Genomic DNA, 26,895 nt, shown 5'->3' with positions numbered 1-26,895 from the left:
TGGGAGTGCAATAGAGATTGCATCATCTGTGCATCTGTTTGGGTGGTATGCAAATTGGAGTGGGTCTAGGGTTTCTGGGATGATGGTGTTGATGTGATCTATTACCAGCCTTTCAAAGCACTTCATGGCTATGGATGTGAGTGCTACAGTTCTGTAGTCATTTAGACAGGTTGTCTTAGTTTTCTTGTGCACAGGGACTATGGAGGTCTGCTTGAAACATATTGGTATTACAGACTTGGTCAGTACATGCCCGGAGCACACGTCCTGGTAATCCATCAGGCCGTCTGTTTAAAGGTCTTACTCACGTCGGCTACGGAGAGCGTGATTACACAGTCATCCAGAGCAGCTGATGCTCTCATGCATGCCTTAGTGTTGCTTGCCTCGAAGCGAGCATAGAAGTGATTTAGCTCATCTGGTAGGCTTGTGTCACTGGGCAGCTCGCGGCTGTGCTTCCCTTTGTAGCCTGTAATAGTTTGCAAGCCCTGCCTCATAAGACGAGCGTTGGAGACGGTGTATTACGATTCAATCTTAGCCGTGTATTGACGCTTTGCCTGTTTGATGGTTCTTCGGGGGGCATAGCAGGATTTCTTATAAGCTTCCGGGTTAGAGTCACGCACCTTGAAAGCGGCAGTTCTACCCTTTAGCTAAGTGGGAATGTTGCCTGTAATCCATGGCTTCTGGTTGGGGTATGTACGTACAGTCACTGTGGGGATGACGTCCTCGAAGCACTTATTGATAAAGCCAGTGACTGATGTGGTGTACTCAATGCCATCTGAAGAATCCCGGAACATGTTCCAGTCTGTGATAGCAAAACAGTCTTGTAGTTTAGCATCTGCTTCTTTTGACCACTTTTCTATCGACCAAGTCACTGGTGCTTCCTGCTTTAATTTTCGCTTGTAAGCAGGAATCAAGTGGATAGAATTGTGGTCAGATTTACCAAATGGAGAGAGAGGGAGAGCTTTGTACACGTCTCTGTGCGTGGAGTACAGGTGATCTAGAATTGTTTCCCCTCTGGTTGCACATTTAACATCCTGATAGAAATGAGGTAGAACTGATTTAAGTTTCCCTGCATTAAAGTCTTTAGCCGCTAGGAGCGCCACATCTGGGTGAACGGTTTCCTGTTTAATTATTTCCTTATACAACTGACTGAGTGCGGTCTTAGTGCCAGCATCCGTATGTGGTGGAAAATAAACAGCCACTAAAAGTATAGATGAAAACTCTCTTGGCAAATAGTGTGGTCTCCAGTTATTAAGATTCTCTACTTCAAGTGAGCAAAATCTAGAGACCTCCTTAGATTTCGTGCACCAGCTGATGTTTACAAATATGCACAGACCGCCCCCTCTCATCTTACTGTGTGTGCTGTTCTATCTAGCCGGTGTAGCGTATATCCCACTAGCTGAATATCCATGTCGTCATTCAGCCACGATTCAGTGAAACATAAGATATTACAGTTTTTGATGTCCCGTTGGTGGTACCTCATCTTATTTATTGTCCAATGATGGCACTTTGGCGAGTAATATTGACGGTAACAGCACCTTTCCCACTCGCTTTCTGCAGATCCTTACGAGGCACCCCGCTCTGTGTCCTCTGTACCTGCGTCTCTTCTTCTTGCCAATAACTGGGTTGTTGGCCTTGTCGGGTGTCTGGCGTATGTCCTGTGTGTCCTGCTTATTGAAGAAAAATGTTAGTCTAATCCGAGGTGAGTGATCACTGTCCTGATCACTGTCTCCGTAATATACGGTGGCAGAAACACATAGAAAAGCTGACCATGACTCCATTTTGTTGATCCCTGCCTACAGACAGAAACTAAAACAAGAAGCTCCCGCGCTGAGGTCTCTTCAACGCTGGTCCGACCAATCTGATTCCACACTCCAAGACTGCTTCCATCACGTGGACTGGGATATGTTTCGTATTGCATCAAACAACAACATTAACGAATACGCTGATACGGTGAGCGAGTTCATTAGAACGTGCGTTGAAGATGTCGTTCCCATAGCAACGATTGAAACATTCCCAAACCAGAAACCGTGGATTGATGGCAGCATTCGTGTGAAACTGAAAGCGCGAACCACTGCTTTTAATCAGGGCAAGGTGACCGGAAACATGACCGAATACAAACAGTGTAGCTATTCCCTCCGCAAGGCAATCAAACAAGCTAAGCGTCAGTATAGAGATAAAGTTGAATCTCAATTCAACGGCACAGACACAAGAGGTATGTGGCAGGGTCTACAGTCAATCACGGATTACAAAAAGAAAACCAGCCCCGTCACGGACCAGGATGTCTTGCTCCCAGGCAGACTAAATAACTTTTTTGCCCGCTTTGAGGACAATACAGTGCCACTGACACGGCCCGCAACCAAAACATGCGGACTCTCCTTCACTGCAGCCGACGTGAGGAAAACATTTAAACGTGTCAACCCTCGCAAGGCTGCAGGCCCAGACGGCATCCCCAGCCACGCCCTCAGAGCATGCGCAGACCAGCTGGCTGAGGTGTTTACGGACGTATTCATTGTTCCTGTTCCCAAGAAAGCTAAGGTAACTGAGCTAAATGACTACCGCCGCGTAGCACTCACTTCCGTCATCATGAAGTGCTTTGAGAGACTAGTCAAGGACCATATCACCTCCACCCTACCTTACACCCTAGACCCACTCCAATTTGCTTACCGCCCAAATAGGTCCACAGACGATGCAATCTCAACCACACTGCACACTGCCCTAACCCATCGGGACAAGAGGAATACCTATGTGAGAATGCTGTTCATCGACTACAGCTCGGCATTTAACACCATAGTGCCCTCCAAGCTCGTCATCAAGCTCGAGACCCTGGGTCTCGACCCCGCCCTGTGCAACTGGGTACTGGACTTCCTGACGGGCCGCCCCAAGTGGTGAGGGTAGGCAACAACATCTCCACCCCGCTGATCCTCAACACTGGGGCCCCACAAGGGTGCGTTCTGAGCCCTCTCCTGTACTCCCTGTTCACCCACGACTGCATGGCCACGCACGCCTCCAACTCAATCATCAAGTTTGCGGATGACACAACAGTGGTAGGCTTGATTACCAACAACGACGAGACGGCCTACAGGGAGGAGGTGAGGGCCCTCTGAGTGTGGTGTCAGGAAAATAACCTCACACTCAACGTCAACAAAACTAAGGAGATGATTGTGGACTTCAGGAAACAGCAGAGGGAACACCCCCCTATCCACATCGATGGAACCGTAGTGGAGAGGGTAGCAAGTTTTAAGTTCCTCGGCATACACATCACAGACAAACTGAATTGGTCCACCCACACAGACAGCATTGTGAAGAAGGCGCAGCAGCGCCTCTTCAACCTCAGGAGGCTGAAGAAATTCGGCTTGTCACCAAAAGCACTCACAAACTTCTACAGATGCACAATCGAGAGCATCCTGTCGGGCTGTATCACCGCCTGGTACGGCAACTGCTCCGCCCACAACCGTAAGGCTCTCCAGAGGGTAGTGAGGTCTGCACAACGCATCACCGGGGGCAAACTACCTGCCCTCCAGGACACCTACACCACCCGATGTCACAGGAAGGCCATAAAGATCATCAAGGACAAGACCCACCCGAGCCACTGCCTGTTCACCCCGCTATCATCCAGAAGGCGAGGTCAGTACAGGTGCATCAAAGCTGGGACCGAGAGACTGAAAAACAGCTTCTATCTCAAGGCCATCAGACTGTTAAACAGCCACCACTAACATTGAGTGGCTGCTGCCAACACACTGACTCAACTCCAGCCACATTAATAATGGGAATTGATGGGAAATGATGTAAAATATATCACTAGCCACTTTAAAAAATGCTACCTAATATAATGTTTACATATTACATATTACATTATTCATCTCATATGTATACATATATACTGTACTCTATATCATCTACTGCATCTTTATGTAATACATGTATCACTAGCCACTTTAACTGTGCCACTTTGTTTACATACTCATCTCATATGTATATACTGTACTCAATACCATCTACTGTATCTTGCCTATGCCACTCTCTACCATCACTCATTTATATATCTTTATGTACATATTCTTTATCCCCTTACACTTGTGTCTATAAGGTAGTAGTTTTGGAATTGTTAGTTTGATTACTTGTTGGTTATTACTGCATTGTCGGAACTAGAAGCACAAGCATTTCGCTACACTCGCATTAACATCTGCTGACCATGTGTATGTGACAAATAAAATTTGATTTGATTTGATTTAATAATAGCACAATTGGTTGGGCGCCCGTAAAACTGCTGCCATTTCTTCCGGTGCCATTTTACACACACACACACACACACACACACACACACGCACACACGCACACACGCATACGCGCACACGCACATGCACACGCACACACACACAGGTAGTAGGTAATGCAGTGTAGCTTTTCTCCATGTCGTTCCTGCTGTCTGTTCCGGTGCTGCTTGTTGTGGCATTGACTTGACTGCAGTGCTTTGCTCTCAGGATAGAGGAACAGTGTGGACCACTTGTTCATTACAAGGTGTGTTGTATTGTGTTGCCGTACACACTGTGACAGCAAGGTGTGGCAGGCAGTGTACAGTACGGTACTCACTGTGCCTGCCTCTCACACAGACAGACACACCAGGTCTGTCCCCGGAGTGATATCAGCACAGGCCCCTCCTCGGTCTCACACAACCCCTAATTACACAGCCCCTGTTGCTGAACACTACCAAGATGCCACGTGAACACTGCGTTATTAACATCAGACTATACAGTACAGTCTGTGTGTGTTGCTGTGGTTGGTGTACTCAATGTATGTGTACTGTATGTGTTTGTTTGATGTTGGGTATTTTCTTTCTTTCAATTTGAAAGACTAGTTCATATATTGGAATTGACTATATGTTTTGCAGCAAGTGGAATGTAGAGCACTGACGTTTTTCAGAGGATTTCAGGGCTTGCCACTTTTAAAGTATATTTCCTTAAAATCCTTCTTTCTGCGGTGGCCTATTTCCCCATCGCTAAAACCTTTGAGGATGTTTCCACCTGTTCAGAAGTCTTAGTTATGAGTCTGATCCTCCTCATATAGAAATATCAATATCTACCTGTGAATAAAGTACATCTGTGGATCCTTACCAGCTGTTCTTGAAACACTTTAAAGTGAATTGTCATTAGAGACAGTCCTTCTACGAGACACAGGATGGAGAATCCTTTCTTCCTGTCTTTGGGTCAACCAGCACAAAGCCCATTAGTTGAAGCAGCTGAGACCAGCCACCATAGACTAATAGAGAAATGGGGATGGGGCTGGGGCTGGGGTGAGAGAACCATGTCTAGTATATACCAAGACCCTTAAGACCCCGTCCTCAAGGCAGGGGCCTGGGCTGAGTGCTCAGAGGACCGTAGCTCAATGCTCTCACTGTAAAGATGAGAAGAACAGGGCATGGTCCAACAGCAGATACGGGGATATTCCTGGTAACAAGCACTAGGATTACCATGAAATATTAAAGGAAAACTCCACTCAAAAACAATTTTTTGGTATTTTTTCATTCGTCCGCGGTTGATACAGTCCCACATTAGATTGCATGTCAGCAGTCAAGTTTTCAAGATATTAGACTTTCAAGAAGCAAAGTGTCACTTGCCACATCATCATGGCGATGTGCTTTTGCATCATCTGTAGCAACAGTGGACTAATGAAAAAAATACCAAAAGTCAATTGGGTGGATTTTTCCTATAAAAGGGGGGAGATCCTGAGCTGAGGGTGGCCATTGTCGGGCTGAATAAAGTGCATTTAAGTCCTTTACTTCCTTCTTTCTCTCTGAAAGCTTTAGGCACTTGGCTCCATAATGGACATCTGAGTCCCCTGGGGGAGTCTAGACGTTGGTGGGAAATCTAAATGGGCGGGAAAGCCACTAGCATCCTGGTAAACACTATATAGGATGGAAAAATGGAGCTGGTGAGAGAATAGAAGTAGGAGAGTAGGAGGAGAAAAACAACATGTCTCGGCCCAGACGCTCCATCTTCTTCCCAATTCCCTTTCTGTTTCCATTTTCATGGGTAATTGAGGGCTGGAGATCCCTGGAAAGGAGACATGGGGATTATTTGATGCTAAAATGCCTTCAAATTCTCATCTTATTTTCTCCATTCTACCTTTTTTCTAATCCCTAAAACCCCAAGTGCCCTGCGTATTAGCTTCAGTCTGTGATGCACTCTCTCTCCCCCTCTGCCTGTCTCTTTCCCCCTCCTCCTTCCCTCCATCTTTCTCTCTGTCTCTCCTTTTGCTCCCTCCCTTTCTCTCTTCGCTCCTTCTCTCTCTCTCCTTCCCCTCAGTTATTTATGAGGAGGACTTGAAATAGACTTCAGTATTTGATAAAAGCGTGATCCTTAATCCGAGTTGCCTGAGAAGTGCATTTCATTTTTATTTCCCATCAGAGATTGATGGAGGAGGGGGGGGGGCTTACCCACCGTGATTGCTAATGTAAATCCATTGAGTCTGGTGGACATGTAAAAAAGATATGGATGACTTGTATGTTAATGCCCACAATAATAGATTGTGTGTACACAGTGCTGGAGGGGCTCTCTTGTGATCTAGCAATAACAAAAGAACAAAGTAGTGAGAAATGCATTACTTATGCATGAGCTATATTTGACTGAATATTTGGAGTTCCTAAAATAACCGTCTGGTGTTTTACATTTCAACGATCAATTGCTCATTTTTAAAAGAAAACAAAAGGGGTAAGAAAAAAAAAACAGTTGATAAATTTAAGATGACAGTAATGCCATATGAACGAGGCCCCTTGTGTACACAATTCGCTCAGAGCCAGCTGCAAACTGCGAATTTAACTCAGCCTCCTTATGTGGCAATTACTGATGGGTAACATAACCTGAATATATCTCTTCTGTTCATTACCACAATGTTCTCTATGGCTGGCAAATGTTCTTTAGGATCCTACAACAAATTAGCTCATCCCCCAGGACGTATTTTATTGGATGATCCAGCAGTGGAGGAAGCCGCAGAAACACTCCAGCTCTCCGCAGTCTGCCCTGGTTGCCACAGGGTTAATATTAAAAGCGTTAGCGCCCAGTCGTGTATTGATGATATGTTTAGAAATTTGCTGAGGCAGGCTCATTGTTACAATGCTGTCTAAAAGATAGGCGAGCCTCCTCCCTCCCTCCCCTCCCCTTAACAGCCACCAGATGGAGAACACACAAAAGCGTGTCTCTCGGCACCCACACCCACAGCACAGAGTTTCGTTCTCACTCCTAACCAAATTCTTCTTTCATATGCCATACCTACTTTATATGACTACCAACTACAATTTGGTCCATCTGAACCCCCTTGGTTTTTCTTGACCACTCTATTTCTGGTTGATCCTATAGCTGAAACAAGATTGGCACACGCACTGGACACACACACACACACAACCTTTGCAGAAAAGTAGAAAAGAGTGAGAACAAGCTGATGCTCCTAGTTCCCCTTGGCATACTATCAGTACATTCAGTCTTTATTGGCACAGTACATTCAGTACATTCAGCTGCCATAACTTAAGTACATCGTCTCAGTCAGTCAGAAAGTGAAAAGAGGAGAGTGATCTTCTCACTCCCGCCTCAGATAGCCCGCCACCATCAATAGCATCATCATCAACAGAAAACCCTCTTCCCTCCCCCCCCCCCCACCCTGCCGCTCTATCCATCACCAACCCCCACCACCTCCATCCCCCACCCTGGGATGCTGAATTTTACAGTACCGTCTGTGAGATCCCGATTTGTTCGGCGCGCAGCACAGCACCCCTCTATGCAGAGGAGCACGGCTCCAGTGGAGGAATGCTGGAGGCAGCTGTCAGGCGCAGGCTGCTCCTGCTGTAGTTGAGCCTCCGCACTGTACTGACTGATTCCACATTCACCAATAAGAGACAGCACAAGCCAAAGAGTGAGAGAAAATCGAGTGGGAGAGGGAGTAGAGAGAGAGCAAGGGAGAGAGGGAGAGAGAGAGAGCAGGACAGAGTGAGAGAAGGAGAGAGAGAGAGCAAGATAGAGAGAGAGCGGGAGAGAGAAAGTGAGTGGCGTGGAGAGGCAAGAGTATCAAAAGAAAAAGGTTAGAACACCTCCCAAGCTTTCCTCTCTCTCTGTCTGCTTCTTCTCTGTGAGGCTGAAAGAAGAGGAAAAAGGCGGCTTTTGAAAATTGAAGGGCAGAGGAAGAAGAGAAGAGGGGAAAGCTAGTCGAGCCCCATTGAACAGTTGAGAGGGAGGGCTGCCCCAGTGGAAGAGGGACCAGTAAAGCACTCGTTCCAAGCGGTCGGACTCGCCTCTCTTCCTGACGCTCAAACTGGCTGGACTTGTCCCGCTGCTCAACCCCACACTCTCCGCCGTGCCTGCACCTCACCTGTCCCACATCCGAAATGATGATGTATTTTTGGGTGAGTACTGTACCACAGAGTTGCTCTCTTTTTGTTGACCTTTGTGTTGCCTCGAACTGCAGAGGGAGGTAGAGTGTGTGTGTGTGTGTGTGTGTGTGTGTGTGTGTGTGTGTGTGTGTGTGTGTGTGTGTGTGTGTGTGTGTGTGTGTGTGTGTGTGTGTGTGTGTGTGTGTGTGTGTGTGTGTGTGTGTGTGTGTGTGTGTGTGTGTGTGTGTGTGTGAATGCTCAGAGACGCCTATGTGTGTGTGTGTGTGTGTGTGTGTGTGTGTGTGTGTGTGTGTGTGTGTGTGTGTGTGTGTGTGTGTGTGTGTGTGTGTGTGTGTGTGTGTGTGTGTGTGTGTGTGTGTGTGTGCGTGCGTGCGTGTGCGTGTGTGTGTGTGTGTGTGGGTGTGTGTTAGGAACATTACAAAACTACCCGGTCGGTGGTGATTTCATTAGTGCAGTTTTGTCGCAGTTGGTCAAATTGTGTTTGCACACATCTACAATTATTCCATTTCTCTTCAGTTGTGGTCGGGGTGTGTGTCACACCTCCCAAATGCATGAACAGAGCTGATGATTATTCAACTTTCATGTGTTGTTTTATTGATGGGAGAGCACTGGGTTGTTTAACCTTATTCTATAGAAGCCTGCCACTTACCTCCCTTTTCACCTGAGATTCATTCAACCTCCTCACCAAAGATTTATTTAACTGGATATTATTTTCACCTCACCATATTTCTCCCTCCGTTCACATTCTGCAGACATAGTTAACAATTAAACCAACCGGCATGTATGGACCATTTGAAGCTATATATGTTTGTTTTGATCAGTTCCTCAAACTGTTGCTGCTACACTTTTGGGGGCCACATTTTGGATTCACTGTTTATGGATATCTTCTTTGAACGTATTTTAAAGGGGTTTTATTTCCCATTTTACCACCCATAGCTTAGTCCTTTTTATTCCACTCCAAAACATTTTGACCATAAATAAGTTGTGTATAAGATACAGTAAGAATGTGTACAGTGCTTTATCCAGAGGTGCTAATTAATTGTGTATGAGATCATTGGTAATTAGTCAGATCAGTTGTGTCTGCTGTGTGGTTTTCCATTCCCTCCCCACCACAACCATCCCCACTCAATACCCTCTGCTATTCCTCCCTTCTACGTTGAGATGTCTACAGTAATGCAGATTGCAGCTCCTTGCAATCCATATTAATTTACAGACATACATTTTTTCACAACCATCCGTACCAAGACACAGTAAACTTAAGGATTTCTAAAAAATACTTTCCCTCCAATCTTTTGCATTCTGATCATAAAGCTATTGAACTGTGGTGGAATTTGGGTTGCGACTGTTGCATAGTGGGAACGCATCGGCGTGCTTGTGGCTATCGATTGTCAGTTTTGGATTTCAGTGAGGGGAGAATCGGTTGTGTAAGATACTCGACTCTACCAGCCTCCAGTTCAGTCCAATCTGAGCCTCAGAATTATTTGTTATTTTCCATGAAAGCAACAGCCAAGTGTATGAATAATACAGAATGTTATATATCAAAAACATGACATAAAGTGGAGCCCTAGCTGCTCCCCTACTCCCTCTATAGTACTGCAGTTTAGGCAGAGTAAAACTGTCCGACACAGGCCTACCCAGCAGTCAAAGCAATGAAGTGTTCCTGTGAGGTGCTACGTGCTAACAGGGGTTTGATGCTAATTGGGAAAGGCATCTCCATGTCTTTGAGCGAGCAGGCCCCTTTGAAGGTGTGTGTGTGCCACGGGGCTCCCTCGCTCAATCTAGCCTGACTACTCCTCCTCTTTCATTGCCACATCTCAGCCATTCCCTTCCTGTGCCCCACAGCTGCATGCTGGGAGAAGTTGCGGCTTGGGCATGGACAGTGTGGCACAGAGGGGGCCTGGCTGGCACTCCTGGAATCTCTATCTAACCCAGTTAATGTGGGAGAATATTTACACAATGCTGTGGTGTGTGTTGTTGTCGCCCAGCATTTAGTTACTGTGGCAGGGGAGGGAGGAAGGGAGCGTCTCTCTCCCATTTGAGGTGCAGGTGTTGAGTATTACCTGTCGTCCCTCCGGAGGACTGTCAGCACTGGATCAGTCTGGGGAACCTGTGAGCTCCCCTCATTAGAATATTTATTCACCAAGCAGATGTTCTTATCCGGGGCAATTACCTTTGGCTTACATTTCCCTGCTGCCCCCTGATATAGATGAATGTGGATCCAAAGACAGGCCCTGGTTATGCAGCATACTCTTGGGTACCACCCACCACCATCTCCTCCTCCGCCCAGAAGTAAAACTCCAAACAGCAACAGACCGTCTGGTCAGTGTTCGTTACTGCCCTCCTCTCCCCAACCACCACCTCCACCTCTGTCACTAGAGGTGGAGCAAACCGGAAAAATCCAAGAGATGGACGATTGAGAAATGGAGAGGGAGGAATGGATGGGTGGCCATTCACTTCAGTCGTTTGTTCCTTTGCATTAGAAGAGGAGGCGAGGAGGGGAGAAAACATGAATGTTTCTGTCTTCCCCTGAATGCCATGAATAATTGAGCAGGGCAGGGTCCTGGCTTCTGAGCGGAGAGCCTGGTAATGGGGGGAGAGTGGATATATGGCTGCCTTGGCTGGTGTAGAGCGTTGGTTTACTGTTGACTTCCCCAACACACCACCAACACACTCACTCACGCTACAGATGTAGGATCTTAATTTGAGCCAATTTACTACACCAGGAAAATAATCCTGTAGCAATAGGAAATGGGAATTATTATGTGGATTATAATTAATGGACATTTTTGAATGGGTTGATACATTTTTTTGTTAGGGAAAATCAAGTCAAAGTGACCTCAAATACAATACAAGTTTTACATTTCCTGCATTGCAGGAAAGTTCTCCTGCAACAGGATTAACAAATTACTGTAATGGCTGTGCCAGTCCCCGCCACTGAATCCACTGAATCTTTCACTATGTTTGACCTACTGTACTTGAATGGTTTGTTTGTGTGTTTGAAACAACATGGGGTTCCATGGCTAGACGATGCCTAGTGTGTTGGGGTGAGGCATCACGTTACTTAGCCAAGAGGTGATTGGTTGTATTAGATATAAATAAAATAAAACAACTCTGGGAATACTCTGTCCCAATGTTCGTGATTCAGTATTGTAATGGCATCATTATGAAAAGTTAGTGTTACTATGTTTTGTCAGAACGCAAAGAAAAGTCTATCAGAAATCTGAACAAACTACTGTACCTTTTGAATGACTCATATTATCCAGAGAGTCATGAAATTGGATAAAAACAATTACAATAATTGTAGCAAAACATGTGCATCTACAACATCTTTATCTGTCTGACTAGTGGAGGCTGTTGAGATGCATGGAGGCCTGCAGTGTATGGAAGTAGAGCTGATCAGCCATTCAGGACGAGAGGCCGGGCAGCAAGTCCAGGCTGCTGGTTTCATATTGCAAGATGAAGTGTCTCTGATCGTTTGTTAATGTATTAATTGATCTGTGTCCTCAGACAGACGAATTAGGAGTAGTGTCACGTAGACTCTTTAGTACTCCCTGAGACGCTTTCATTAGCTGGTGCTAGCCGCCTCTCCCTCCACCCCCATCCCAGGCCGCTGTCGCTGTCGCCACGCACTTACCTGACGGCCCTAATAACTCTGGACTCTTCTATCTCCCTGCTCCGGATAGTCCTCCAACACAGCCGCCAGGAAGAACTTGGGGCTTACATCATCAAACGAGAGGTATTTCCTTTTTAAGGTGAATTTTAGTAGTGCTTCACTTGAAGGGAACTTGTGAAGATGTGAGGTACATAAATCAATATGAAGTTACTCGTAACATGGGATAATGGCGGTTAATAACCATTCATTAACTTTCATAGGCACGTTTTACTACTCACATGACACGCAGACACGGGCTAGTGTCATGGCATGCCATAAACGGCGTGAACTTTGGTGTGCTATAAAGCTTTGCGGAGAAACTATTATCGTCTACATTCTCATGGTTTTTAGCAGGATATGTTTTGTCTAATTTAATAACAAAACAATAATGGCTGTGTCACCCCAACAGTTGAACAACTTTCAGCCTCCAGACCTTGTGGAAACATCGTAATTGCACCTTCCCTCAGAGCATTTGAAAGAAGGCTTGGAGATCCTCCTTTAGACTTAGAAACAGGAAGAAGAGACGGGGTGTATTTCAGAGATCCCCAAATCTGAACCCATTCCTTTAGTCTGTGGGATCATTAGCGATCAGTAGCTTTAATTTTCTGCGCTTTTGCACTCTTCCCCCCAGGCCTAATGGGTCTGGAGCCCAGCTAATTGTAATTAGACTCCGACAGTGGGTTTTACTCGCAGGATTTTCACACCGCAGTCCTCTTTGATATTAGCTGTACAGCTGATAAGGAGATTAGATACTGGAGAAGGAAGAGAATGGAGGGAGAGAGGGATAGAGGGAGAGGAGGAGGAGGGGGTGGGGGGCTCTTCTTAAACTACAGAAAGACACCTACAAGGGGGAAATCACTGGCAAGTTTTGCTGAGGAAAATATATCTGGACGCAGTAAAAGCCTTGCGCTCGCTTATTGTACCTGCTATCATTAGCACTTTCGTACACATGGTCAGCCTCCCAGGGAAAAGTCATTATCCAGCTGTGCTGTTATTTTTCTGCTGTTTTCTCCTAGTGGAGTGTGACTTCAGGGCTAGAGCCAGCGCACCGTTTAATGCCTTCCAACACAATAAAGGACTCTAGCCTTAATGATGTGGGATTGGATGGCCTTGCCTCAGGTTGTCCAGGGGCTTGTGAGCCGTTACTGGGACGGCCATTTTGCCTCGGCGCTGTGGAGGCTACACGTCAATTCAGCTCCAGCCATTCCAGAGAGAGGAAAAATAAAATCTGTTTTAGTGATTAAAGGCCAGATCGTTCTATGGGCTTTTTGTCACGAGGCTGAGATGGAGAAAGACAGAGAGGAACTGCAGCTTTAACAACTGCCTGGAAACAATGAACAGCAGAGGAGCCAGTTTGGTAGTAAAATGGAAACTTGCTAATGCACATACAGTTGAAGTTGTAAGTTTACATACACCTTAGCCTAATACATTTAAACTCATTTTTTCACAATTCCTGACATTTAATTCCAGTAAAAATTCCCTGTCTTAGGTCAGTTAGGATCACCACTTTATTTTAAGAATATGAAATGTCAGAATAATAGTAAAGAGAATGATTTATTTCAGCTTTTATTTCTTTCATCACATCCCCAGTGGGTCAGAGGTTTACATACACTCAATTAGTATTTGGTAGCATTGCCTTAAAATTGTTTAACTTGGGTCAAATGTTTCGGGTAGCCTTCCACAAGCTTCCCACAATAAGTTGGGTGAATTTTGGCCCATTCCTCCTGACAGAGCTGGTGTAACTGAGTCAGGTTTGTAGGCCTCCTTGCTCACGCATGCTTTTTCAGTTCTGCCCATAAATTATCTATGGGATTGAGGTCAGGACTTTGTGATGGCCACTCCAATACCTTGATTTTGTTGTCCTTAAGCCATTTTGCCACAACTTTGGAAGTGTGCTTGGGGTCATTGTCCATTTGGAAGACATATTTGCGACCAAGCTTTAAATTCCTGACTGTTGTCTTGAGATGTTGCTTCAATATATCCACATACTTTTCCTGCCTCATGATGCCATCTATATTGTGAAGTGCACCAGTCCCTCCTGAAGCAAAGCACCCCACAACTTGATGCTGCCATCCCTGTTTTCCAAGCTGTTTAAAGGCACAGCCAACTTAGTGTATGTACACTTCTGACCCACTGAAATTGTGATACAGTGAATTATAAGTGAAATAATCTGTCTGTCAACAATTGTTGGAAAAATGACTTGTGTCATGCACAAAGTAGATGTCCTAACCGGCTTGACAAAACTATAGTTTGTAAACAAGAAATTTGTGGAGTGGTTGAAAAAAGAGTTTTAATGACTCCAACCTAAGTGTATGTAAACTACCGACTTCAATGTATGATAGACACTAGCAAAGACATTAGCATGGTAATATTACATCAGATAAGATGATATACTGTACATTCGTTTCCTGGTCGTGTGTCAGTGAATGAACATGAATGTGTTAGATTGTACCTCGCAGCGTATTCAGGAGAAGAATACACGGCGCCAAAGCCCAGCCCCCATTTCACCTGCAGCCCCGGCTCACCCCCCACTGTACTCAAGGACTAGGAAAATGAAATATTGAGGGAGGCTTATGGCACCAACTTAACAAAAAAAGATGATCTACAGAGAAACTGGAACAAAGGTTCAACCATTTTGCCCTCTTTTATGATGTCTTACACAATATACTTAAGGCTGATCAATAAGATAAGACATCATGGATGATTGAACACTGATTGGAAAGATAACTCATAGGCTTTGGGCTCATAGTGTGTGTCAGCTAGACTTAAGAGTGAGACAGGATTTATTTCCAGGCAATTTAGAGAATTCAGTCATTTAAAACGAGACACAGTCAGAGTCTGAACCCTTATCTCAGTCTGTCTGATCAGTCTAACCCTTTTACCTCAGTCTGTCTGATCAGTCTAAACCCTTTACCGCAGTCTGTCTGATCAGAGTCTGAACCCTTTACCGCAGGCTGTCTGATCAGTCTAACCCCTTTACCGCAGTCTGTTTTATCAGTCTAAACCCTTTACCGCAGTCTGTCTGATCAGTCTAACCCCTTTACCGCAGTCTGTCTGATCAGAGTCTGAACCCTTTACCTCAGTCTGTCTGATCAGTCTAACCCCTTTACCGCAGTCTGTCTAATCAGAGTCTAAACCCCTTTACCGCAGTCTGTCTGATCAGTCTAACCCCTTTACCTCAGTCTGTCTGATCAGTCTAAACCCTTTACCGCAGTCTGTCCGATCAGAGTCTGAACCCTTTACCACTGTCTGTCTGATCAGTCTAACCCTTTTACCTCAGTCTGTCTTATCAGTCTAAACCCTTTACCGCAGTCTGTCTGATCAGAGTCTGAACCCTTTACCGCAGGCTGTCTGATCAGTCTAACCCCTTTACCGCAGTCTGTCTTATCAGTCTAAACCCTTTACCGCAGTCTGTCTGATCAGTCTAACCCCTTTACCGCAGTCTGTCTGATCAGAGTCTGAACCCTTTACCGCAGTCTGTCTGATCAGTCTAACCCCTTTACCGCAGTCTGTCTAATCAGAGTCTAAACCCCTTTACCGCAGTCTGTCTGATCAGAGTCTGAACCCTTTACCCCAGTCTGTCTGATCAGTCTAACCCCTTTACCTCAGTCTGTCTGATCAGTCTAACCCCTTTACCGCAGTCTGTCTGATCAGAGTCTGAACCCTTTACCTCAGTCTGTCTGATCAGAGTCTAAACCCTTTACCACAGTCTGTCTGATCAGTCTAAACCCTTTACCGCAGTCTGTCTGATCAGAGTCTAAACCCCTTTACCTCAGTCTGTCTGATCAGTCTAAACCCTTTACCGCAGTCTGTCTGATCAGTCTAAACCCTTTACCGCAGTCTGTCTGATCAGTCTGAACCCTTTACCTCAGTCTGTCTGATCAGTCTAAACCCTTTACTGCAGTCTGTCTGATCAATCTAACCCCTTTACCGCAGTCTGTCTAATCAGAGTCTAAACCCTTTACCGCAGTCTTTCTGATCAGTCTGAACCCTTTCCCGCAGTCTTTCTGATAGGTCTAATCCCTTTACCGCAGTCTGTCTGATCAGAGTCTGAACCCTTACCCCAGTCTGTCTGATCAGTCTAACCCCTTTACCTCAGTCTGTCTGATCAGAGTCTGAACCCTTTACCGCAGTCTGTCTGATCAGAGTCTAAACCCCTTTACCTCAGTCTGTCTGATCAGTCTAAACCCTTTACCGCAGTCTGTCTGATCAGTCTAACCCCTTTACCGCAGTCTGTCTAATCAGAGTCTAAACCCTTTACCGCAGTCTGTCTGATCAGAGTCTGAACCCTTTACCACAGTCTGTCTGATCAGAGTCTGAACCCTTTACCGCAGTCTGTCTGATCAGTCTAAACCCTTTACCACAGTCTGTCTGATCAGTCTAACCCCTTTACCCCAGTCTATCTGATCAGAGTCTGAACCCTTTACCGCAGTCTGTCTGATCAGTCTAACCCCTTTACCCCAGTCTGTCTGATCAGAGTCTGAACCCTTTACCTCAGTCTGTCTGATCAGTCTAACCCCTTTACCGCAGTCTGTCTGATCAGAGTCTGAACCCTTTACCGCATTCTGTCTGATCAGTCTCACCCCTTTATCGCAGTCTGTCTGATCAGTCTAACCCCTTTACCGCAGTCTATCTTATCAGAGTCTGAACCCTTTACCGCAGTCTGTCTGATCAGTCTCACCCCTTTATCGCAGTCTGTCTGATCAGTCTAACCCCTTTACCGCAGTCTGTCTGATCAGATTCTGAACCCTTTACCTCAGTCTGTCTGATCAGAGTCTGAACCCTTTACCGCAGTCTGTCTAATCAGTCTCACCCCTTTATCGCAGTCTGTCTGATCAGTCTAACCCCTTTACCGCAGTCTGTCTGATCAGAGTCTGAACCCTTTACCGCAGTCTGTCTAATCAGTCTAACCCCTTTACCGCAGTCTGTCTGATCAGATTCTGAACCCTTTACCTCAGTCTGTCTGATCAGAGTCTGAACCCTTTACCGCAGTCTGTCTGATCAGTCTAAACCCTTTACCGCAGTCTGTCTGATCAGAGTCTGAACCCTTTACCGCAGTCTGTCTGATCAGTCTAAACCCTTTACCGCAGTCTGTCTGATCAGTCTAACCCCTTTACCGCAGTCTGTCTAATCAGAGTCTAAACCCTTTACCCCAGTCTGTCTGATCAGTCTAAACCCTTTACCCCAGTCTGTCTGATCAGTCTGAACCCTTTACCGCAGTCGGTCTGATCAGAGTCTGAACCCTTTACCCCAGTCTGTCTGATCAGTCTAAACCCTTTACCGCAGTCTGTCTGATCAGAGTCTGAACCCTTTACCGCAGTCTGTCTGATCAGTCTAAACCCTTTACCGCAGTCTGTCTGATCAGTCTAACCCCTTTACCGCAGTCTGTCTAATCAGAGTCTAAACCCTTTACCGCAGTCTTTCTGATCAGTCTGAACCCTTTACCTCAGTCTGTCTGATCAGAGTCTGAACCCTTTACCGCAGTCTGTCTGATCATTCTAAACCCTTTACCACAGTCTGTCTGATCAGTCTAACCCCTTTACCTCAGTCTGTCTGATCAGAGTCTGAACCCTTTACCGCATTCTGTCTGATCATTCTAAACCCTTTACCGCAGTCTGTTTGATCAGAGTCTGAACCCTTTACCTCAGTCTGTCTGATCAGAGTCTGAACCCTTTACCACAGTCTGTCTGATCAGTGTCTAAACCCTTTACCTCAGTCTGTCTGATCAGTGTCTAAACCCTTTACCGCAGTCTGTTTGATCATTCTGAACCCTTTACCGCAGTCTGTCTGATCAGTCTAACCCCTTTACCTGGTCCTGTGTGGCTCAGTCGGTAGAGCATGGCGCTTGTCTGATCAGTCTAACGCCAACCTCAGCGTCTGTCAGAGTCTGATTCCCGCTGGGACCACCCATATCTGTAAAAGTAGTGGCCCCAGCCTGACTTCTAACCCTTTACGCTTTGGACAAAAGCGTCTGCTAAATGGGATATATTATTATTATTTATATTATATATTATTTACCGCAGTCTGTCTGATCAGTCTGAACCCTTTACCGCAGTCTGTCTGATCAGAGTCTGAACCCTTTACCACAGTCTGTCTGATCAGAGTCTTTTCCCCTTTACCTCAGTCTGTCTGATCAGTCTGAACCCTTTACCGCAGTCTGTCTAATCAGTCTAACCCCTTTACAGCAGTCTGTCTGATCAGAGTCTGAACCCTTTACCGCAGTCTGTCTGATCAGTCTGAACCCTTTACCGCAGTCTGTCTAATCAGTCTAACCCCTTTACAGCAGTCTGTCTGATCAGAGTCTGAACCCTTTACCACAGTCTGTCTGATCAGAGTCTTTTCCCCTTTACCACAGTCTGTCTGATCAGAGTCTTTTCCCCTTTACCTCAGTCTGTCTGATCAGTCTAACCCCTTTACCGCAGTCTGTCTGATCAGAGTCTGAACCCTTTACCGCAGTCTGTCTGATCAGTCTAACCCCTTTACCGCAGTCTGTCTGATCAGAGTCTGAACCCTTTACCGCAGTCTGTCTGATCATGAAATAACTCATCCCTGGCACATGCGAACACACGGGTACACCATAAAGATTATTTTGAAATCCCATTCCGTTTGTGTTCAGAATATATATTTTATCCACACAATTCGTTCGCTTAGAGCATGTGCCTCATAAATTCCTCTTGTTTTGCCCTGTTTCACTGTGGGTAATTCCATGAGTATGTCTCATATGGCGATTCTTCATCCTGTCATCAGTGTTGGAACAGAAGGCATGCACATCAGTAACACGTCTGTGGCATGGATATGCCCTGAAGTGTCAGTTCCCACACACAAAAACGATTGGAGGAGAAGCCCCAGTGAGAATGGAAAAAACATATCCACTGGCAACTTGCCACGCATGATAAGGAATTGACTTCACTTCTCCTCCGTCTCTCGAGCCCGAAACAATAAATCTGATTTGGGTGGTTTCCACTCTTTCATATTTTATGTTTATTTCATTTAACCTTTATTTCACTAGGCAAGTCAGTTAAAAACAAACTCTTATTTACAATGATGGCCTATACCGGCCAAACCTGGACGACGCTGGGCCAGGTGGGCATCGCCCTAATGGGACTCCCAATCACGGCCGGTTGTGATACAGCCTGGATATACACTTATTCAAATATAATTATCAGGTTATGTACTCATAAAATTCAAACAAAATATCATGCTGTAAATCAGAGTTGCCAGTTGCTTGGGTGTTATCTTACCTCTGTGATATCCTGCTAACTTAGAGAACATCCAATAAAACAAGCTAGTGAACAGAATATTCTCCTGTCTGGACCCTCTCCATATTCAATGTTATTTTATAGAAGCACAAACACACTATATAAAGGTTGTTATATACTCTTCTGAATCAATCGAGGCCAGTATAAAATCCTCTGTCACATGCAATGGGTTAAGAAACATTGTGGCACCCAGGCAGTAAAATGAATGTCAGGAGAGTGGCATTAGTGTTATAGGTTATTGACCGATTTCAGGGGATTTATGACCCTAATCGAGAGGCGGTGTCAAAGGGAATGAAGCAAATAAAAGAGTGCCTTCGACAGCATGACCCGCCAGTGGCCACTACTATTTCAGCATTCCCTGTAAAGTGTAGTTGGGACTTTATAAGTCTCCGTGGATGTCTCTTTACTCTCTCAGCCTGCCTCCTCTGGCCATGCCCCAGGCCCACCTCCCCTACCCCTCCTCTCTTCAGGTCAGGCACACACAGGCCTCGGATGATGAGGACAGGTACCTTCATTTCACCCCGTGTCAGTACTGGACTCTATACTGTGTGTGTGTGTGTGTGTGTGTGTGTGTGTGTGTGTGTGTGTGTGTGTGTGTGTGTGTGTGTGTGTGTGTGTGTGTGTGTGTGTGTGTGTGTGTGTGTGTGTGTGTGTGTGTGTGTCTACAGAACACATAAAAACAAACAAATCAAATTCAAATCATGTGCGCACGTGTGTGTTTGTCTTTTAATTACATTAGTCACATGTAATTACATGTGTGACACGATTGTGATATCATATGTCCATTCTGCCCATGAAGTGACCCAGTAGCCTGCACTAGCTGCCAGTGTCTTTTCATATGCCCAACAGCCTTAATGTGTGCTGGCCAAAGCCCCCGTTAAAGTAGACTAGAAAGAGAAATATTCAGCAGTGTGGAGGTGGCTCTTCATCTGTGCAGAGGAGCCCATAAATATGACTGAGTTTCAGCTGATAAATAATTCTCATTGAAATGCTGTATAATCTGACGCTGTTGACACAGCAATTTCTTTGCTCCAAAATATGTAAGTGTATACATGTTTCGGAATAATGTGACGGTAGCCAGTCTAACGTGTGCTTGTCATTTTCCATTTCACTTCATGGTTCAACTGGCAATCCCAACAAATCTCTTTAACTGTTTTGCCAAATCTTTGGTTGCAACATTTTTTTTTTACTGGGCAGACAAATCACCACTGGCTCTCTCTGAAGAGATAGAGAGAAGCCTAGTCTGAAAGCAGTGTGTTCTTTTTAAACCAATGACTTGCCAGATCTCTATACTGGTTAAATATTTTACGACCTATACCCAGTGAGACTGGAGACTTGCTCGAAAAATTGATTTTGTTGACAACTAAAGACTTCCAAATGAGCAGTGAATACTGTAGTGGAAGTGTAGTTACCTTGGCCCCTGGGTCGCACGAGGTCCACTCTTTCTGTCTCTCTCATTCAGACCCCATTCTTACTGGCTTTGGTTGTGTACAGAATGCACTAATTTGGTTTAAAAGCCCGTTCGTTTACTGTGGTTCTGACATTGCGTGCTGCTATTGCATTGGGCTGCAGCAAAATGCAGGTTGAAAAACTGAGGCATTGACTCTATTTGAAATCAAAATGAGTTATAACTAGAGGTATACTATTGGTCTCTTAGGGGAGCAGAATTTTTTATAACCCATTGATATTCATAGGATATCATGTAGCGCTTATTCTGTACCTCAGAGGAGCATTTGGTCTCTGTTGTTTTAAATTATGCAGCTGTTTTTTATTACTACGATGTAAAGACACTGTCAATGTTGGATGTTTACAGTAAACAAAGTTAAGACACTTCCTACAATATAATTGCATATTCTATCTTCTTCAACAAATTACAACACCACGGCCCCATTCTTAATTCAGCCTATGGGCTGTTTGTTGCAAATGTCAACCTCAGACTTTGAGGATTTAAAGGACATGCACAAAAAGCAAAGCAGTTCACCTTAAATGACTTCTTTATACAATATGATTACAGTACGTTTAAAAATAATTACATTCATTTGAGTTGCATTGCAAAGCATCATTTGATAATGATTATATTTTGTTGATGTTAAAATATAATATAATATAATATATATAACTTTTAATACCTCTTTGTCTGCCCTTCCCTTAAATTACTTCCTGTTGAGAAACAAACACTTAGGTTTGTGGAGGCTTTAAATCTAATGAGTGTTAAATTGTTGATGTGATAAGACAGGACGATGTGTGTTTTTGAGGAGTCTGTGTGGTGCCTTGGTCCTTCAGTGTAGAGGGGGAGAGAACAGAACAGAAATGTGATTACTGATTGATGTGGTGCTGACACACTGGCCAGTTCTCTTGTTCTTTTTGTCATGCTGTGATGAACACAAATCACTGTACAACCCTCTTCTCGTCTAACACTATCCACAGTGGAGCTGTGGAATTCTGACAGTGAGCGCAGGAGTATGGTTTTAATTAAATACAGAATTCAATATCCATATCAACATGCGTCATTTATGGTTGGTGAGGTATCGATTGCCCTCTAGCATTTATGCAGATAGTCCGCTTTCTTCTTTCCTGCAAATTTGTCAAGTGGCTATCGATGAATCTCACATTTTCTATAAGAAAATGTCAGATTTCACCTAACCACTCGTATGAAATGTTACTCAAAAACTGTCACATGTGAATGTGACGTAGGCTACATATGATACACCTTGTGACAGGAGTGTTTTATTATTTTATAATATGGAGATTTAACATCATGTCTTGCATGGTGAGAGTGGTCATCATGGAGTCAGTATAAGATCAGCACACAGCGGTAGGCTAATTGCACATACACCTCTGTGTGTCTCATTTCCTCCAGTATGTCTGCTAATGGAATCAAAAACATGTTGCCAGGGGTCTTTGCAATTTGGAAAATAAGTCCATTAAGTTCATTAATTTAATAATGGACAATAATAATGAGTTCAAATTATTGCTCAATTAGGGAGGAGTGTGCGGTTGGCTGTTTCACATTCATTTGAAATCACCTCAGTGTGCAGTAGTTTAATGAGATTATAATGGAATTGATATCGCATAGGTAGTGAATTAAAGCGTTACAGGAGAACCCATTAGGAGTCAAATTGTAATCCTGAAACACTTGTCACAGTTCAGATAGGTTTCTATTTTTGTTATTGTCATTAGTAGCAATGGTATTAGTATCAGTAGTTGTATTAGTGTTATCGACTGTATTTTGAAGTATTGTTAGGGAAGTTTTAATAATAAACACATTTTTAAATAAAGCAGTTATAGTAATGGCGTGTTACAGTATTTGTTAAGTATTGTAATAGTCCTGTATCTTTGGTATCTCCCATTGATTAAAACACAGGGGACCTATTCTGGTTTCAGTCTGTTTTTCTCCACCAGGAAACCTGCTGAGGACCTCAGTTAAAATGACACAGGCAGCACATTCATACATTCTAAAAAGCTCAGTATAAATGACAGTGTTCATTTCAGTGTAAAAGTCAGGTAATGTGATCCTCAGAGAGTAGTTCTTCATAATACTACATTACCTTTCCATTGGCTTCAGCTGTAGCTTTGAGTCTTTGACTTTTACACTGATGCTCTGTGTACATTTACAGCCTGTCTTAGACCACCGGAACCCAACAGGGGAAATGTACATTCAAAGGTTCCCGTTCATAACATTTTATAGATCATTTAGATATGGAAATGCAGGGGTGCAATTTTGGTTTTAGAAGTGTGGGGGACATAACCTTTTTTTTTGTATTTATTTTATTTTAGTCGGATAAACACTCCAAACAGCCCACCCGACCTCTCGGAAACATCCGCATGGTCCAGGGTCCAGAGGCACACCGTTGCCTTGTTTTGTATCACATTCCAATGATAAAACTGGGGGGGGGGGACAAAAATGCAATTTCAGAATGCAATTCCCCCACGTCCCCAGTGAAAGTTGCGCCCCTGTTGAAATGTACCTTAATTTTTTCATTATAAAACTCGAAATGCCTGAAACAGCTTACTTTAAAAAATGAATAATGCTGAGGAGCATGTATGCATAAGTTGTATGTTATTGTACCAGTTTAGAATCAGTAAGAGAAGATCTCCATTAACACATGATGAATTGTCAAGTTATCATTGATATACTGTTCTTATTTACAATTTACTGTAGAAGAGGTGTAGTTTGTCTGCTTATGGAAAAATGGTTGCTATCGTGCACAGAGCATATTTTCTGTTGAATGCCGTTACCTAAGAGCTCTTCCTCACGGTGATTCATGACACAGAGACTCAGTCTTCAAATTATGTTTTGGGACCCAGAAAGAGGAGGAATGACGGTGTGAACCACCCAAAAAAAGAATGAAAGGGATTAATCAGTTATATAGGGTTGTCTGATGTACTGTATATGAAAACAGGTGTGTGTGTTTGTGAATGTGTGGGGGTAAGAAAGGGGGGTCTACTGTACTGTATATGAAGACAGGTGTGTGTGTGTGTGTGTGTGTGTGTGTGTGTGTGTGTGTGTGTGTGTGTGTGTGTGTGTGTGTGTGTGTGTGTGTGTGTGTGTGTGTGTGTGTGTGTGTGTGTGTGTGGTGGGGGGGTTCTGCTGTACTGTTTATGAAAACAGGTGTGTGTGTGCATGTATGGGGGGAAGGGGGGGGGTATGTTGTACTGTATATGAAGACAGGTGTGTGTGTGGGGGTTCTGCTGTACTGTTTATGAAAACAGGTGTGTGTGCGTGTGTGGGGGAAGGGGGGTATGTTGTACTGTATATGAAGACAGGTGTGTGTGTGGGGGAGGGGTTCTGCTGTACTGTTTATGAAAACAGGTGTGTGTGTGTGTGTGTGTGCATGTGTGGGGGAAGAGGGGGAGGGGGTCTGCTGAACTGTATATGAAGGCAGGTGTGTGCATGTGTGTGTGGGGGGGGGGTCTTCTGTACTGTACATGAAGACAGGTGTGTGCATGTGTGTGTGTGTGCGGGGGGGTCTTCTGTACTGTACATGAAGGCAGGTGTGTGCATGTGCGTGGGGTATGTGCGTGGGGGGGGGGTCTTCTGTACTGTACATGAAGACAGGTGTGTGCATGTGTGTGTGTGTGTGTGTGGGGGGGGGTCTGCTGTACTGTATATGAATACAGGTGTGTTTGTATGTGTGTATGAGACCATATTTGTGTCTGTGTATATATCTGCGTATGTCGGTGTCTGTAGGAGTAGTAGGAGTATGTGCGCATATGAGTGCACGTGTGTGTGTGCTTAATGAATATTTAAGCCACCTTCAGCATCCAGGGAACATCCAGTAAAGAGGATTGTGTTCTCATGGATCCTTTAATCCTCTGAATTAGCAGTTTAATAACAAGAAGCCATTTGTAGATTAGTCAGATCCAGCTCCCATAACGTGCTCGTGTCCAATCTACTAAATGCTTTGATTGTTGATGCTGTAAAAGGCATTTTATCTCCTCTTCTCTATCTCTTCATGTGTAACTTTACCTTGATATATGTGCTAATGCTTCCCCAGGACATTATATCAGACTGTGTGTGTGTCTGTGTGTCTGTGTTTGCCTGTTTGCGTGTGTGTGCGCCTGTGTGCGTGCCTGTGTCCGTGCGCGCACAGGCGCGTTTGCGTGCAGGTGTCTGTGTTTACCATAGTTACAGCATGACTGGATATGTCCCTACGACATGCTAGTAAAGAGAAGCATGAATGAGCCTTCTGATAGATGGTCTATATCAGTGGCTCAGTTTCAGATCAGCTGCCACTGAGGACAGAAGGCCCTGTTTGACACCCAGAGATCAGTGTGTTTGAATCATCCTGGTTGGTCACTGGTAGTGTCTCTTCTCCCTCCCTCTCTCCCACATGGTGAATATCATGCATTGATTACTCTGTCTTGTTTTCACAGAGGTTCAGGTGAGATTGACATGTGCTGGGGGGGATCAAGAGTCCAGGATTATGGCAAATATAAAGGCTTTAACGTAGGCATTTTGCCAAAACATGGCCATGCTTCATATACGTACAGTATGCATGGATAACCAGCAGAAAATATGGAAGAGGACTAATAAAACTGCTGACTATAAAAACTCTATGTATGTTTCTAAAAGAATCATCAAAGCAAGATGCAGGCATGAGTTATTCCTGGGATGTACAGATCAACAAATATGAAAAAGGCCCATATTTGCAAGCCATTTTTTATGTTGGGCATTTCAGGTTAATTCAACTACATAATTGTTTATGTGTAAAGGCAAAGACCTTTGAAAAATAACAACTTGTGATTTGAAAATCCGTATGAGAATTTGAAATAGTCGATTTTGACAACTTTGGTTAGGTCAGTTGGATTTTCTAAACAAAGGCCCCAACAAAATGATGTTAAAGGCAAATCTTTGCGTGATTGCAAGAAAGGATGTGTAGAAGAGAATAGTAGTACTGTATACTCCTTGTATACTCCTGGTCACTCTTGACTGGCGTTGCTGGGTGGGATGACTTTATTATGCGCACACTAGCCACACATCGTAAATAATTCACACTCTACTTGAGCATTCTCCAACAGACTCAGTGCCGCCATTAGACTGTCTCTAGCTGCCACTTCCTATTCTCTTTTTTGACTCGTTTTTTCTCTCTCTCATTTTTAACCATAAATGCAAACATTACAAGCAGCAAATGAAAAAGAAAAGCATTGAAAAACGACTATCTCTCCGGTCGATGAGAGTTCACGGCAATTTACTATATTAAAGGGAGTTTACATACATAACACTTCAACATTAGGGGATTTTTCACAGAGTTCAGCATATTTTCTGGAACTCTCCCTCTACCCTCTTTTTTAATCCGAGATGCCTCTTTGACAATGTCTCCCTCATACAAAATGCATGAGCGCAGTGCGGATCGATACGGACCCTTTAATCTCGCTACACAGACAGCTACTGCAGTCACGCGGTGAACCAGCACCCGCCGCTGGCTGCCACTGCTGCAAGCCAGATCAGAGGCTCGAGAGAGAGATCAGCCGAGGTGACAAGGGTCGCTGCACGGGGTCTCCACACCAAGCTGAGGCAGGCTGCCTGGAAGCACAGTAGATGGGTCTAGCAAATTCCTTGACCAAATTAAACTACTCAAACAACCCTTTTTTATCAGATAGCACTCTATCTTGATTTTAATCTCATATTTGACGGAATATCAGATGTTTTTAGACGTTCTTATTCCAGAGTGAGTTATTTTGCCGGTCATGTAGTTATTTTGCCGGTCATGTAGTTATTTTGCCGGTCATGTAGTTATTTTGCCAGTCATGTTGTAGTTATTTTGCCGGTCATTTAGTTATTTTGCCGGTCATTTAGTTATTTTGCCAGTCATGTAGTTATTTTGCCGGTCATGTAGTTATTTTGCCGGTCATTTAGTTATTTTGCAGGTCATGTAGTTATTTTGCCGGTCATGTAGTTATTTTGCCGGTCATGTAGTTATTTTGCCGGTCGTGTAGTTATTTTGCCAGTCGTGTAGTTATTTTGCCGGTCATGTAGTTATTTTGCCGGTCATGTAGTGATTTTGCCGGTCATGTAGTTATTTTGCCGGTCATGTAGTTATTTTGCCAGTCGTGTAGTTATTTTGCCGGTCATGTAGTTATTTTGCCGGTCATGTAGTTATTTT

The 26,895-nt window shown here is 44.4% G+C and overlaps 1 protein-coding gene across 4 annotated transcripts in view; it reads left to right on the top strand.

Moving 5' to 3' along the window:
- The window catches only part of LOC135554375 (RNA binding protein fox-1 homolog 3-like), a 460,460-nt gene that overhangs the window by 296,721 nt on the left and 136,844 nt on the right, over positions 1–26,895 (top strand). Inside the window, exon 1 of one of the 4 annotated variants that reach the window (XM_064986657.1) lies at positions 7,945–8,389. The exons of the other annotated variants lie outside the window; for them this stretch is intronic. Within the exon in view, the coding sequence (XP_064842729.1) occupies positions 8,372–8,389 (18 nt within the window). The 5' untranslated portion in view covers positions 7,945–8,371. Of the gene's footprint in view, positions 1–7,944; positions 8,390–26,895 lie in introns of those variants that run through there. 4 annotated transcript variants of the gene reach the window in all.

This window comes from Oncorhynchus masou, chromosome 14 (genome assembly GCF_036934945.1).
Source record: "Oncorhynchus masou masou isolate Uvic2021 chromosome 14, UVic_Omas_1.1, whole genome shotgun sequence".
NCBI classification, from domain to species: domain Eukaryota; kingdom Metazoa; phylum Chordata; class Actinopteri; order Salmoniformes; family Salmonidae; genus Oncorhynchus; species Oncorhynchus masou.
The sequence above is the reverse complement of the archived record's forward strand: the minus strand, read 5'-3'. Positions and strand labels throughout refer to the sequence as shown.